At 37.6% G+C, this 16,592-nt stretch overlaps 1 protein-coding gene across 1 annotated transcript; it reads right to left on the bottom strand.

Moving 5' to 3' along the window:
- Positions 1-4,020: 4,020 nt before the first annotated feature.
- Positions 4,021-15,584, bottom strand: LOC121631924 (WD repeat-containing protein 49). Its single transcript, XM_041973006.1, has 15 exons — positions 15,501-15,584; positions 14,307-14,529; positions 14,002-14,148; positions 12,410-12,532; positions 12,163-12,334; positions 12,031-12,077; positions 11,813-11,950; positions 11,447-11,635; positions 10,566-10,757; positions 9,991-10,461; positions 9,708-9,857; positions 7,978-8,162; positions 6,650-6,789; positions 5,840-5,988; positions 4,021-5,765 (listed from the first exon to the last, which is right to left on the bottom strand). The coding sequence occupies exons 1-15, from the start codon at positions 15,563-15,565 to the stop codon at positions 5,550-5,552; spliced, it is 2,607 nt and encodes an 868-aa protein (XP_041828940.1). The 5' UTR covers positions 15,566-15,584; the 3' UTR covers positions 4,021-5,549.
- Positions 15,585-16,592: the final 1,008 nt, after the last annotated feature.

Below are 16,592 nucleotides of genomic sequence, written 5' to 3'. Positions count from 1 at the left end.
CAGAATTACGTGTCAATGGGAGTAGCTGAGGGTTGTTTTACCATCTCTGATGAGAAAACAGGCTCAGAGAAGACATCGCTGATGATGGAAATTAGTGAACGGGAGCTTTAACCTCTCATTTATTCAGCATTATCAGAGCCTCTGGCTTGTCTACATGTCCACAGGCGAAGTGGTTGACTGCCATCTATTTATTTTTTAATTCTCTTTAAACTACAACTATAAAAACAATAACATCCAGATCAGTTTCCCATTTTAAGTTTCTACTGGTTATGGCTCCTTACAAAAAAAAAAAAAAAAAAAGTACAGAGCTAAAGGTGTTATATGAGCCTTTATTTTGTATTTAATCTACAAAAAACATACTTTTTTCACAAGATAAGCCTGACAAAAAATATATTTGATGGAATTTAGTAATGTACTGTTGACTTGATGATCCTTGAGGGGCCAAGAAGCTGCCTGGATGATTAACTCTGTTTGTTTCAGCTCTGTCCGTTTGCATTTATTCCTGAGAAACAAACCAAAGAGAAAAAGCTCGGTGTCTGCTTCCTCCCCCACTTAAACATCCAAATCAGCACTTAGAGAATAACCCAGTTTTTTAAGGATGAGAAAGCACATGAGAAAAAAGAGTTTCAAAAATCAAATATCTAAAGACAACATATAAAAGTAGGGCACTGAGTCCTGCATCAACAGTCTGTGGAGTTTAGTACCACAATAAGTACAGACTGATTTTTGCTTAGACAGGTAAGAATGGCTGTGTTGACAGGAAAAGTCAAGTCATACTCTAACAAACAAACTTTAACAGATCAGTTTCTTTTATTTCAGTTTGAAAAAGACATTTTTGAAAATAAGCATAGTGGCCAACAAACCAAGGGGTGCAAAGGGGTAAAAAAGTCTTTTTGATGATTTCTTTGTTGTAACAATGCCACTCAGAAATAAATCTTATTCTGTAGGAAAACCTGTTTACCTTTTAAATGGTGCCACATTTGTAAAGAAAATGCATTTGTGGGATGAGCAGCAGAGTTGCTAGATGAAAAACTTGACAGATTTTGTCTGGTGCTCTTTTCACAAATGCATTTTCTTCACAAATGTGGCACTACTGGGGCAGCAGTAGGTGGTTCGAATCTCACTCCCTCAGTAAATCTGTCATTGTGACACTGCACCCTCTTTCCCTCCAGTGTTGGCATTGCTGGTGCATGAATCTACATGAATGTTTCATAAAACCACTAACTGGGATACATGTGAGTTAATAAGATGACAGGTAACAATATAATGTGTTTTTCTTTTAGAGTAATAGATCCACAGAGTTGTCACACTTACAGTCTGCATGAAACAACAACACACATGGGGTGAAGTACTGAAAATACCATTTTTACTTTCTTGTTTTTTATTTTTGGAACTATTTTACTCAGTGGCAGAGCTGTACAGAGACTGCATTTTGTCAGCATGAGATCCAGAGAACTTTGCTGAATCTCCTGATTTACATGTGGAACCAATGTGATTTTGTATAGTTGAGTTTACATGTTAAAATGTGACCATTTCATGTGTAATCCCACAGATTTCACATGTGGGTTTCACATTAAAATTTACACGAGTTTCATCTGTCATTATACAGGTTTCACATGGGAATTTACATATGCAAGTGCAAAATACATGTTTCACATGTGTTCTACATATGTTTCGTTTGTATTTCACATGTGCAAAGCCACATGGTGTCATATTTAAAATGTATGTTTTTTTTTTGTTGTTTTTTTTTTTTACGAAACTAGGCTACCCACAAATCCACCTTTTCAGTTTTGTTATGAAAAAAAAAGAGGCTGAAAGCAGGAAAAAAATATATTTACAATACATGCTGTGACAATGTATTACATTCTCATGTGAAGTAAAAATGAACTCAGCACGATATCAATATCTCATACACAAACAGACATTTTCAATTTACAATTTTGTGACAAGTTCATGTGAGAATCTTCGTTTATATCCAAGTGGAAACTCACTTTTCCTTCCAAATGCTATGTGCTGAGCTTCATGCTGCCAGTCATATTCTGATAACAACACCCAGTGGATTCTGGATAAATCCTTTTGGAGAATGAACTCATTTACTTAAAGGAAGAAACATGAAAAAGAAACAGACTTTTGCCAGTGAATCAGTCAATGTCAATTTATCCTCCAAGTGGTCAGTCCATATGGACTCACAGCTACAGGAAAGGTTGATTCCAAAAACAGCACCCTCTGCACACTTTCTCATCAGATGTTTCTTAAATAAATAAAGATTTGTTTCTTTCCCTGTTCATCTCTCTCTCATTATCCCTTCCCATCAATCATATTTTCTGGATAACTTTGGTCCAACTGTATAGTGCTGCAGCCACAGCTCTGGAACTGACGAAGTGAAACTGCTCTGTTGCATTCCTACAGGATTGATTGAGCTTTATTTGGTCCAGTATTTGCTTGCCAGTATTTCTATGCTAGCTACTATTGGATGTGCACAAATCTAGATTAAGTAGTCAGTTTACCAGGAAGAGAAAAAAAAGTGTTTATTTGAAAATCAGAGGGAGGAACAAAAACTAGTGCAGCAAAAACCAGATCGGCATCCACTTCACAATAACAGGATAATGATATGCTGACATAGAAGTGGTCAAAAAAATGCATTATACTAGTAGAGAAAACTACTAACATACAAATGTCAGATACAAAATAATTTCTATTCAAAGTTAGCCTGAGTTACCCACCACGTTGAGGCACTTTTCCTGGATGTCCACACGATTTCAATCCCCCACCACCAGAGATTTAAACAGGATGTGTGCCTTGGCTTGGCCATTCCAGCCCTCTATTTCCCCCTTCTGAGCCATTCTTCAGTGGATTTGTTAGTGTGCTGATCATCATCATCCTGTTGAAAGGTCCATTCTCTGTTAAGTTTCAGCTTTCAAAAAGCTGGCCTAACACTGCCTTCAACATTTTAAAATGATCAATAGGAGCAAGCTGCCCAGTCCAAGGCAACAAAAGAACTATATATATATATATATATATATATATATATATATATATATATATATATGACAATACAAATCATGTATTCATAATGCCAGGTGGAAATGAAAGAGTACCCGTAATCAATAAGAAATTTACCAGTAGGAGACACTGATGAGTTGAAAACAGTCAATCAACATAGATCGCCGTGGTTCACGTTGAAAAGGCGTCTCTTCTCATGATGCATGACTGCTGTCTCGCAAACATCCTCGCACAGATACTGATACACAAAGATGGATGTACAGAGGTGAAAACAACAAATCACAGCTCTAACATTCAACAAATGTTGACTGTGTGTTTTGCAGGTTACCATGGGTTGCTGTGGTTGCTCATTAACATTTTCTACAGAGCTGGAGGATGAAGCTGAAGTGGATAAAAGGAGACAAAAACAAGTGAATAAATGTACGTATGTCTGTGTCTGCCGAGGTGTGGTTGCAGGAAAGCACAGCTAATTGTTTAGCTTGGCATATTCTGATTAACAGGCAGACAGTAGGAGGAAAGTGTAGGAAATGTCTTGCATATACACTCACACATAAACCTTCAGTGTTTATGCACTTTAAAAAATTTGAGCTGCGCCTCTAGGGCAGAACGATGCCCAAATGTTCCAGAGCCGAGCTTCAAACTTCAGAAAAGAAGAATGTGAGGAATGCCCTGACTGCTCTCTTCATAAAGTGGTGAAATTGGTCATGATTGAATGAGAGTATCAGGTTTGATTACCTTGGAAGGCAATTTTGACCTGCAGCATTTAACCCTCCTTTAAATGAATTTTCTCAGCAGCAGCTACACACCCATATCTGAATGCAGGGAGGTTCTGATGAAAGTGGTAGTTATTGGAAGGGACATTCCCATTGAACATCCATGTGATGTGCACAGGAATGGGTCATAGTGACTATATTTTCTTCAGAGTCTTCAGCACATAAAAACAATTGTTTGCATTGAATGGTTACCTTCAGAACAGCATTCCTGCAGTGAAGTCTGACCCTGGCTGGTGGGGTCAGATACTTGACTTTTGGCATCAAAGGAATCCAGTTTGTCACATACAGCCCTCTCCACTGTGGCCTTTCTGAGGCTGTTCTGCTCCTTCCTGAGGGCATCAGACCAAATGATCGTAATCTTTTCAAGCAAGCACAAAGCTATACTTTTAAGAAAACAAGTTTCCCAAACTTTGCTTATGTTAAATCTCTGAAACTAAACTGTTGCATGTTTTTTTTTATCCCAGCAGAACTGTTTATTGCATCGTTGTGGTGTAACTTGCTCTGTTTAAAAATGTGTGTGCTATTTGTGTTTGTAGGTATTATTAGTACACACAGGGGAGTTTTAGCGATTAAATTCAACCAGCCATGATTGTTTCAACATGAGACAGTCACATAAAAATTTCATAAAAGCCTGTAGAGGATTTCAAGACAGACAAGCTGTTGACATGTTGACTATTTTAAGAGATTGGGGGGTAAAATGAAAGCTTAAAAGAGAATGTTTGGCTTAATCTCTGCTATAGCAGTTGGGTTTATATTGAACTCTTATATAAATTTGGGATGTTTGCTTCTGCATTATAAAAATTTATGGCGGACAATATTTATGACTTGCTTAAAAAGTGGGCATTGCATAGACTAGCCAGACAGACAGACACAAACATGTTAACAGCATTTTGAGGCAGCCAGTAAGTTTACTTTACTAAGAGATACAGCAGGGACAAAAGCAAAGTGCAGAGCTAGGAAAAGTTGGCATGTTTTTGCTTCAATTAGAAATCACACAGGCAGTGATGGTAGACTGGGGAGCTATTTAACTGACAGAAAGGAAACAAATCTGCATGTATTTAGTTGCCAGCCTTTTCTTAAAGCATTCAGACTTCAAGGTTACACTGTCCATGAGCAATCACATGAATTTTAATTGGATAAATCTTTTAGTATGCCCCTAATTTACAGACCACAAAAGCCTACTTTGGAAGGTTAAATTTTTGCTACCCAGTGAGTTTCCTTTTATTTAAAATGCATTTTTCACCTCCTTAAAAACTATTCCTGACAGATTTCCTCTTTATGGTTCATCGTGCAACAGATAACTATTAAGTATACAATAATGATTTGGGCAAAGCAAAAATGTACGAATTTCTATCCAGACTGCAAAGTTAGTGGGAAAATGAGATATTTCGCTCCCTTCCCCCTTTCTCTTTCTGTCTTGTCTTGAAGAAAGATCTAGATTCTGTAATCTATTATTCTTTTTTAAGAATTAGTAGTCTATAGTTTTATAACACCATTGCTTATAGTACCAGGTATAATTTTATCCATCCAGGTTGGATTTAATCAAGGGGGAATAGAAAATGCATGCATGGATGGTATAATCTACTACTTATTTTGTAGTCTTATCCCCCCCCCCAAAAAAAATTCTGCCTCATGAATTCAACCATTATTATGTTATGAATGCATGTTAGATGGCTAATTCTAAGCTCCATCCACAATGACCTTTTATTCCCTTTTCCTACCCTTTGAAGTAAACTGCTAAGATGTCCTATGAAGGAAACCGGCCAATTTCCCTCACCTGCAGAAAGTAGCTGGATCAGTAATGTTCCACATCACCTCCTGTCCAAAAAAACCCACGGGACTGCCATTCTTTGACCACAGTCCAGTAGAACCATCAGCTGATGCTGCGAGGATGAAAAGTCTGCCAGATACCTCCAGGACTTCTACACATACCAGCGGCCTTTTATGAGCTCTCCAACACTGCAGCAGGGGAGGCCGTTCACAAGTTGACTGATGGAAACAGAACACATGAAGTATTTGGGGATGTGGTAGAATATACAGTATAGTTTTATTTTCCAGCTTACTTCATGTTGGATGTCCACTGCATAGGAAGAAATGTCCCAGATCTGAAGGCAGCCTGTTGTGTCCCCTGAAACCAGGATGTTGTTTTTAGTCTGATCTGAGTTCATGGTAAGCACACATTCTCCTGGCTGGTCTGGGGCATAGAACTGACCTGGAAAACGGGCACAGAAACCAAACTGTACTCATGTGATTGCTTTAAGATTTTCTCTAAAGTACAATCTAGAAGAAGTTCGGTTGTGAAGGACTAGTATATTTGTACAAACAGTAACTTGTTTACTTTAAGTTGCACGAAAGCAAGTCTGCTCAGTTTTTGTGACTATTTCAAGAATCCTGAAATTACAGATATGAAACTAAACTTCCAGACTTTACCACTTTTTGTTATATCACCTGTCTTCTTGTTCAATCAGGATCTGGAATTCCTATCTGCTGAACAACTATACAGACCTATATAGACACACATTGTTGCAGTGGTTCACATACACATGCACAAACACACCCATGCAAGCTCGTACACATATGCAGCGGTCACAGTGCTCAAATCCCACACCACTAAACACAGATGTGATCTGGAAAGAGACATAGTTGTGGCCTGCCAGGAATGGTACCGGCAGGAGGCCAAGACAACAGTTCAGCCTAGCTGCTTGTGCTTGTGCTGTATGATAATCCATCTTATAGGAGAAGGATCATTAAAGCGGACAGCTGCTTGTCAACTGGTTTCACAGTACGAATATTATTCCAAATCGATTTCCCTGCTGCAACTATTCTTTTTAACTAATTTACATAAAGCTCCTTGTCCTTAGTGTCCAACTCACCATAGTTATGTTTGTTTCCAGTGATGCTCCAAAAGCACAGACAGCCAGCCTGTGATGACACCAGGACACCCCTGTTTCTTAACTTTTTGTTTCCAGCTCGATACTGAAGGAACAGGAGGCTGTCCACAGGGAGTGCCACCCTAGATTCACACAAGCAGAAAGAGAAGGAAAAAGTATGAATGGGTGTCTACCCACTAAAGATTTAGTCCTGACAAAATAGGTAACCACCAAATTTCTGCTAGAATTGGAAAATTAAATAAAAAATGGTTATCTAACTTTTAGGTTCTGTGATGCCAGAAAAAGAGCAACTCTACAGAAAATGGTGCTTAGTTTCACACCTCACAAAAACTGATGCTTTGCTTGACACCTGCTAATCATATTTTCTATGTTGGCTTTGTTTGCATTGTTTGTCTGATTGCTTGAGGTCCAGTATGTTTTTTTAAACAACATCCTCCACCAAGGCTCGTATACCTTTTTCACAGTTTTTAATGATGGTTCTTCAGATGTGCACAGCTTTTTCTCTCCAAACCTTACCACTACACTGCAGTTCTTTGAATTGTGATTGATAGTTTTGCATAATCTCACTGAAACACACACACACACACACACACACACACACACACACACACACACACACACACACAGTTATGAAAACGTGCATTCTCCAATGTGGAATAAGCAGAGCAAACCTTCTCTCACTGATTATCACCTTTATTAAAATGAATTTGAATTTCTTGCAGGTGCTCAAGCATGTTCGTTTTTTTTTTTTTTGTCTTATTATAACTTTTTGCTGGAAACTTTTAGAAATTATTAGAATTTTCATTTTTAGTTTCATTATAATTAATAACTAAAAAAAACCTGACATGAATATCATCAATGCTAAAATAAAGTCTAATTTGTGGTATCTTTAAAATGTCTTGAAGGCATGAATGCAGTGAGTAGGATGCAGTAATACTGTATGATAAGCTTTTGTACTTTGTACTGATCACTGGAATAAGATAAAGTAATGCTTTCACTTTATTGCCATGATCAGCCAACACTAGTAAAGTGCAGTGCATACAGAAATAGTTTGTGACATGATGTTTTACTAAGATGTTCCTCTGTTCAACCAAATCTAATCAGAGGTGTCAGAATCACACAGGATGAGTTAATCACATGCAAGTTATTGATACATGCCAGTATAATCATGCAAATTCTTATGAGATATACTGAGTTCATCAAATCTGGTCTTTGTTATCTATGATTAAAGAAAAACCGGATGTGAAGATACAATTTTACTGTTGTTTTATAAAGAAACGATGTATTTAAACCTGATGGCATCTTCTTACTGTTCCTGTATCTCCTTCCGAAGGTGCAGAAATGTTCCCTTTGTCTCCAGTCTCCAGATAATGACCTCTCCATCATAACTTGCTGTGGCGACAACTCCCAAAGAGGAGCACTGACGCAAGGCCAAGATGTCTGATTTGTGAACACCACTGGATTTCCAAGACATGTCTGCTCTCACTTTCAAGTCCTAGGGGCACAGCATGCACACAGATTAATTAATTTAGATAAAAAATTAATGCAAAACAAAAACAAAACTTTGTATTTAGGTGTCATCAGTTGTAGCAGTTTAGTGCTAGCATAAACTTGTGTTATGAAACGCGTGTGGTTCTGAAATAAAAAGGAATTGTTTGTGTTGCCTTGTGGAAAGCAGCTCTGTTTCCTCCCCCAGAGTGCTGATTTTGTTTACACCTCTGGGCTCCCATGCTGTGGTGAGCTCTTTATGATGGACCATCTGGAAGCTCAGCAGGTGGACATTAAAAATACTGTTGCACATGTCTTTGATCTCACCAGGTACACGTATAAAATCTTTAATTTATACCATTTGCTGATGTGAAGTCATTCCTCTAGATTTTTTTAAAAGGAAAAAAGAACCACACTATGACTGTGGTGGAGAAGCATGAAATACTGAATGTTTCTACTGTCCTCTTCGAGGAATGAATACAACCACAGAGCAGATTGTTGTTACAGTTTAAGTGTTAAAACAAGGAAACACAATAATCTGAGCTGTGAAAATGTAGACAGCACTTCCTGACTTTTATATTTTATGATGTGCCAGTAAAAATACAGTAACATGTTTCTGCCCATGCACTGAGAAGACGGGTGTTTTAAGAGTAAATGGAAATACTAAAAAAGTGTGAATCTTTTTATAGGTTTAAATTGTTGTTAGCATTCTTTAGAAAACACTGTTTCAAGTCTGTTCTGGATTTGTCACTGTGGGGGCAGCTGTTTGTGTGGAACTTTTAAAATAGTAAATATGTGTAGACTTTTGGTTGGAGAGTTATTTTAACCTCTTGACTAAGAGTATAGTGTTATACCAGTACTGACAATAATTGTGGTATTAAGAAAATATGGCATTGATATAAATTTCTGTCCAATAATCCATCAATCATTAAAAAGCTTCTGTAGTGTATTTTAAGCTGTACAATCGGTTTTGGTCAATGGGAATTCCTTTGTGACCCTCAGTAAAGCATTTAGGCTCCTTCTTTGTTTAAGTTTAAGCAAATGCAGGTCTTATGGTCCTCTCTCATTTTCTTTCCTGTTACTTGAGGTTTCCCTGCCACTTCTTTCTATGACTCTGCAGCTCTGGTTTAATGATCGTCCTGTTTCTCAGCTAATCTTTAATTTCTCTTCTGCCGTCATTCTCCTTCCAGACTATGTTAAGCATCAAAGTCTAACCACTGGACTTAATTCTAATTTTCTGGACAGCAAACTTTATTCAATTGCTCAACAATAAAACTTTCATTTGCTCTTTTTTTAAATTGAAACAGTAGTCTTTTCATTTTCCAAACAAGAGGCTGTCACTGATGTATGAAAAAAACGCAAGTACCTTCATAATTAAAACGTTTTTACCACTTCACGTTTAACTTGCATAACAAAGTTAATTTTCTCAGGATAATGACTCGAGGTTAAGCAGACATATCTTTCAGCCATCTCTGTTCCATTATGCTTTTATTTAAAAAGAAAAATCTATGTGAAAGAGCAGGGTTTATTTTTCAAAACATCCTTTAAATACCTTGGCTTCTGCAATGTTGTACTGAATGACCTGTTGGCTCCACCCTACAGCAAGAAGCTGGTTGTCATGGAGACAGGCCAACCCAGTAACCTCCGAGTTGGTGACAGGTTCCAACTTGTGCAAATTTAGGCCATTCAGTAAATTCCATACCTGCTTGAAAGCAGTCAACACAAATTACGAACATATTTAATACAGATTTGATCCATTTCACACATGTGAAGCAAATATTTTGCTGCCCCAACTGATGTAACAATACACAATATTCCTGTAGATGTATTTAAACCTTAATAGTGCCATTACGAGCCCCAGTGATCAGCCGTCTGTGAGAGGAGTCCAGCTCCATGCAGGTGAGTGCCTCCTCTCCATGTGCATTTAAAATATGGAGATTTTTCTTTCCTGTCTCCACGTCCCACAGAGACACAGATGAGTCAACATGTCCAGTCACCACCTGTTGCAGGGTGGGATTGAACAGAGCACAGGAGACTGATGGGATGCACTGAATTTCTAATTCCCTTCTTTCATCTGTTAACCAACCACCTTCTCCTCCTCTTCTTGTTTCAGCCAGATTGAGGTATGCCAGGTAGTCTTTGCAGCCCACCAATAAATGAGGCTGTGTCTCCTCAGGAAGAGACGAGCTCAGCAACAGGAATGGGAAGTTGCCATGCTCTGGGATGCGACCTGGCTGCAAGCAGGGAAACTGTAAGTGGACAGTTTTCAAGCAGAGATGTGTAGAAATGTCCCAAATTCGCAGCTCCTGATAAGAAAATGCACAACAGATAGATTAGCTACCATATAAGTCCAAGGCTTGTTTTAGCCTGACAGTTGTGCCAGCTTTTTCTTACAAATGTAAAGACTCACAGAATCTCTGGAGTAGCTGAAGATCTGCCTGACAGGTTGGTAGATTGCAACATCTAACACAGTGGCATGGTGACCTAGCAGTGTAGCTACAGGACTTGAGGTCACATACCGTGTCCACAGTCTGACTGTCTGGTCACAGCCTCCTGTGACTAACAACTGTAAAGATGGACTGTAATCAAAACACTTAGCTCCCTGAAATGAGACAAAAAGACCAAAATAGAGAAGATGATGCTTTGTGTTGATAGTTGTGCACAAAATTGTGTTTAATAGGTCTGGTCTTTTACAGTACCAGTCAACTTAACCAGTCTTACAAGTTTTCAGTGAGGGAATTTTTATGAGTGGCTACAGTGTTAAAATGTTCAGACAGTAAACTGGAAAATAAACTGTGTTGGGATTATTTAGGCTGCCCACCCACTTTAATAATGTCTTGTGGATCAGCTTTAATCACTTCTCAACAGTGACTCTAGCTGCCACTGCAAACTGAAAACCATTAAAACTATAAATAATTAACTTCATACCAATTATTCTTATTGATAAACTGGATGTGTTGTATAAAATAGTATTAACACGCAAGCCAATTCAAGGCCATATAAATAATTTTCTACAACAACAGATTTAAATTGTGTAACTTTGCGTGCCCTTTTTAGGTCAGTGTCACCCAGACCGCATTCACCTCCGTGTGACCAGAATTCAGTTCAGTGCACTCTGATAAAAGCTGAGATTTTTAGACAACAAAGTGTCAAAAAGAAGGTGTGCCATGTCAAGGTTTTCAGGTTTTATGTGTTTCTAAAAATGCAACATTTACAACCACCAAAACAAAAGACAAAAGTTACCCAAAAGATAAGCTATGGGTCTGTTAGTTACAATAAAGTGGAAGTTACCTGCTTAAATTTCCACACATGAGGTTCCTGTTTTAGTGACACATTGATGAAGACCACAGATGTGGTGTCGCTCTCTGATGAAGTCATGATGACGTTAGTACCAGGATCAAACATCACTCTGTTGATTGGTCCCTGGTGGATTTTGGGAATGTAATGGTAAGAGACCATATTGCCATGTTCATCAAGGTCCTTTCAAAAGCACAGATGAAAAGATAAATTAATGTGTTGGATACGTGTTCCATTAGCGTAATCAGAAGCTGCATCCCAAATATTCTTCCATTATTCCTTATACAATGACTCACAAAATACATCCACCCACACAACAACCAATAACTGGGTTTGGTGAATACTGGAGGTAAAGCCTACTGGGAAAAAGATCCTTTGTGGGCCATTTTTATTTTTGGGTGGATTCTTAAAAAGCCCCTTTGACGTGTTCAGAAACCACAACAGGTGGACTCCTCCTTTATCATCTCCCAGGAGCAGCAGTGGAGGTCGATCTGGACACTTCAAGGGAAAAACACTTAGACTGAATTGTTTGCTTATCAAACTAAACCAGTTTAAAATTTCACAAGTAATAGTCCTACCTGTACATCATGCCAGTAACAAAGAGCAGTTGGGATATTACGAAATCCTGAACAAAGCATAAAGTACATTTTTATTGTGACACTATCATTTGTGAACATGCTGCTTTTAATTAAGGATTATTAGCAAACTACCAAAGAGATGGACATCCTCAGATATGTTGCTCAGAGAGATGTTGACAAAGTGTAAATCTCTGCAGTCAGTTGCAATTGCAACCCTGTGGACGTTGCTCATATACACAGCATCAGTGGTCCAGCCTCTGAACCTCCTGGTGTTGGCAACTTCGTCCGTTGGGTCTCCAGCAAGCTGATTTAAACAGAAAAGTGTGAGTGTGTTGGGATGCTTTTGCGAATGTAAAAATAGCAACATGATGCTACTCACCATTAAAGTTTTGAGGATGTGTAGGTTGCTACTCCACACAGTGATCTGACCACCCTTACTGACACTAATATAACGGAGTGGAGGAGGATGGAAAACAGCGACCACACGAACTGTTGGCTCCCGCTGCAGACCAACAAATACAAGATTATTTCTTTTAAAAAGTTTTTTTTAAAGAAAATAATTTATGTATTTGTGTTACTCCCCTCAGGATTTTGCAGTCTTTGAGGTAATTAGAGCAAAGATGATTCATCTTTCTTTAATATAGCATCAGAGATGTGTTCGCTTTTCTTAGCGCTGAGTTTCTTCTATCAAACATGTAATGATAAGCCCATGTGGAATCTGTGAAAAAATGACAAGTCCTAGGGCCACAGATTCTCAAACAAGCCCTTTCTATTGCCCCTAAACCAGTGCACCCACATGGCCTTTCAGACTAAGAGCAATGGACAGCTGAGTTGTTTGATAATGAATTACTGGGCCCTTACATCATCAATGCTATTAGTTTTAGTTTTATCTTTTCTATAACCAATCAGAATGTTTGATTTGTCATAATGACCACACACAATCAAAAGATAACTTCTTGTTAACAACCACAGAGGAATTCTTTAAGCTAAGCTAACATGCTAAAAGCTACTGACCTGGCTAACATGAATAAATCCCTTTAACAAACAAGTTATATGATGATTTAATCATATAACTTCATGGCAGGTAAAATATCAAATGTTAATCCAACATTCATGTTAATTTCTTAGCTTTGGTGGTCTTTATCAGAGTTTGAGATCTATGTTATTTTTTACTTGCTAATGTAGGATTTTATTCACCGGATAACTTAATTAGGGTCACAAGAGTGAGGTCTGTGGGAGGCACAGATCACCCCTAAAATCTGACTAACCCCCCAGGTGTCACCCCAAGAAAAGACAATCAAATTCTAACAAATATTCAGTCTAAACTGACCTTTACCTGAACCTCCATATCCAAGTGAAAATGAATGTAGTGTATCTCTGTTCCACATCAATACTACCATGATCTTGATCCTAATGCAGCAAAATCATCACACAAACTGCCTACGTGCTTGATATTTGTCTGTTCAATTCGGTTATATTTTATGAAAGGGATATAAAAGTAATAAAATAACCAAATGTGACAACTGTGCAAAGTTAAATAGCAAATAATGCTGAAAAACACTAATGAGCTTGTTATTTAACTCAAAGCAAGTTTTGTCAATGAAGTTTTGTTAGTTCAACACTGATTCAACCCATACAGAGAAGGGTCATCCTAAATAAGCAATTGTTGATTTAAACAAATGTGTATATCACTGGCTGTGTGCTTTACAGATTTGGTTTTACCTTTTACATCAGATGACTACTTTAGCTCCAATAATCAGTTTTTTAATATCCTTAAATCTAGACCTAATTTTGTTTAAAAGATTACATTTTTATCTAAGATTTTATAATAATTTCTTCTTCTTTGCCTCTTACATTTAGTTACATTTAGTTTGTATTATTTGGCCCCAATTTAGACCCACAATAGGGTAAAAATTCTGTGAAATTTTTTAAGCACCACAACGATAGTAAGTTTTACTAAATAATATTTACCTTGTTGTGTGAGCAGTGTCTGAACTGAGGATGACTGTCCAGCAGAGCAGCGGTGGGAACGGAGGCACGCTGTCTTTCAGTGTACTCCAGAAGCAAGTAGGAACACAGCTGTTGCCACTTTACTTGTCCTGTGCAGCCAATATCTACCTGTGTAAGAAAATAGTCATAGAAACACTTCATCTTATTTTCATGCCATTATTTTCACACCATTAAACTAATAGGAATCTGTATTATTATCTATGTATTATATGTCATTTAAGTTGCTTGTTTGACACTTTTAAAGACGAAGCTCCATTTCTCTTTACCTCACTGAAGAATCTCTCGACCCATGAGTCATCAATACTTGGACTGATAACAGTCCTTAGTACTTCTCGAAATTCTTCAAACTTTATTCCAATCTCTTCATTTCTTCCTTTCTTGTTTGTCTGGGCCATTTTTCCGGCTTTTTGGCAGATGAATGCTTTTCTAAGGAGATGCAGGTGCTCTGGGGTGAGTTTCTCAGCAGGACTGGCACCATAAGCTGGATCACTGACAGCAGCGCAGTATTTAAAAGAAAATGTAATAGCATAAATGGAATAGTTTGCCAACATATGTCATCATAATTAGTGACACTTTATTGTTTAAGCATCACCTGTTTTAGTTTTATTCTTTTATTCATTAAGGCCTCCAAGTATCTGATGTGTGTTAAAAGACTGTTGAATGAATGTAGCACTCCCTTGTGGCAGCACAGCCACAATACACTTCTGACCTAAATGACAAAAGTATGATTTTTTTTTTTTTTTTTGTCAATGAAAGGAATTAGTAATGAAGGATTAAGACAGGATTGGGGGATGTGCTGAGGAAAATGAAAGTGTTGTTTCTCGCCACCAGCAACAGCGGTCTCTGTGTGGGCCTGTTGCTCAGGGAAACTACAGACATGAACAATAAGTCACATGTCTCGGCAGTGATGAGTTCGTTTTCCCTGGTCTTTCAGGACATGCATGAGAAGTCCTTTACATCATTTCTCACAATCAGCCAGAGGAGCCATAAAGTAATTAAGTGATAAATGGAAATTAGTTTGCTCAATAGGGAATTTTAAGAGGTGGTTGCATCTGAAAAAGTTTGTGTGAGGTAAAGGAGAAAGTTTTTAAATGGAGATAATATGTACATTTGAAAGGTTAATCAAAAAATGCTGATGTACACTTCATGATGCATGTAATGTTAATTATACGATAAATGTAGTTTAATTCTCTTTGACTTGGAAGACTTCTAGAGGTTTCTGAATACCTTTTTTAGATATAGGAATAGATAGACAGAATGAACTTTTTTTTTTACTTAATGGGAACTGATGGAAGAAAATTTGAGATAAGATGATACCACACATCCACTCAGCATCAACTCTAAACTAATAATGATAATCATTTAAAAATTGTCTTTGAATTACTGCCCTTACATGTCTGCTGAGCTTTAAGAAACATAGAGAGAGAAACTGTTAATTTTGTAATAAAACTCACAAAAACCTGCTGTGCGGCACCTCCTTTTCATAAAGCCTCCACAGGGTCTTGTTGTTTCTCAAAGCATCCATGATAATAATCTGGATCTGATGTCCTCACGGTCTGAACCCCTTTTAAAATCTCCTGAAATCTGAAATTATATCATCCAAATTTAGGGTCTTCAGTTCAGTATCTGAACAGAATTAGTGAAAAAATGCTGCAACCAGTTCTGGTCTTAAGAGTCGAAGCCAATGTGAGAGCCTCACTGTGCTTCAAACCTACACATGCAGAGCCTTTGTCTCCCTCCCATCCTCTGTCTTGTCATTCAAACCTCAAACAAAGCTTGTCTTCAGACAGGAAAGGAATGTCTGCATACACAGACCAAAAAGCTCCATCACCAGTGTTTGACCAGATTGAGAAAAAAAAAATGAGAACAAAAGAAGCCTGACTAAGATACAGTGGACAACCAAGGGTTTCCTAAGTAACTTCTTCTCTGCTGGGGGTAACAGCACCATACACAAATTCTCAGCAGGTTAATAATTTAAAGAGGCCGAGTTAGTCAGGAGGCATGGGAGTTGAGATTGACAACTTTAATATGATCCAACATATCGGCCAGCACTATAAGGACTGACAGGATGTTCAGAACAACACCGATATCTGAAGATTAAAAGAGTAAAAGCAACAAGTAAGGATTCTTGTCATGTCCTTTAGTGTCTCACTTCTTTAACCCTTTGAATCCTGAGCCTATTTTGGCTGTTTTTTAATACTTTTGATTTTGTCTCTATATACCACATAAAAAATGTTTCACATGCCCATGCTTGGTATCTTTTTTTTCAGCACAACTTCATCTATATAAAGAGATAGTTATTATTTCACTACAACCTACTTCATCAACATATTGGACCAAAAAATACACAAAAATCATTAAATTCTAATTGAAAAAAAGTGGTATTTATTACAATAAAAACCACAAACTTGCTCACTCAACTGTTTTGGAACTTGGAAAAACTAAATATAGGTTTCTAATATGAATATCTAAGAGTAAAATTGAAATAAAGTAATACTATATACAAATATTTACAAGAAAAACATGTATATTCATAGGCGTTTTTAGCTGAA

The sequence above is a fragment of the Melanotaenia boesemani genome, chromosome 21 (genome assembly GCF_017639745.1).
Source record: "Melanotaenia boesemani isolate fMelBoe1 chromosome 21, fMelBoe1.pri, whole genome shotgun sequence".
NCBI classification, from domain to species: Eukaryota; Metazoa; Chordata; class Actinopteri; order Atheriniformes; family Melanotaeniidae; genus Melanotaenia; species Melanotaenia boesemani.
Note: the sequence above shows the minus strand (reverse complement) of the source record. Positions and strands in the feature narration are given on the sequence as shown.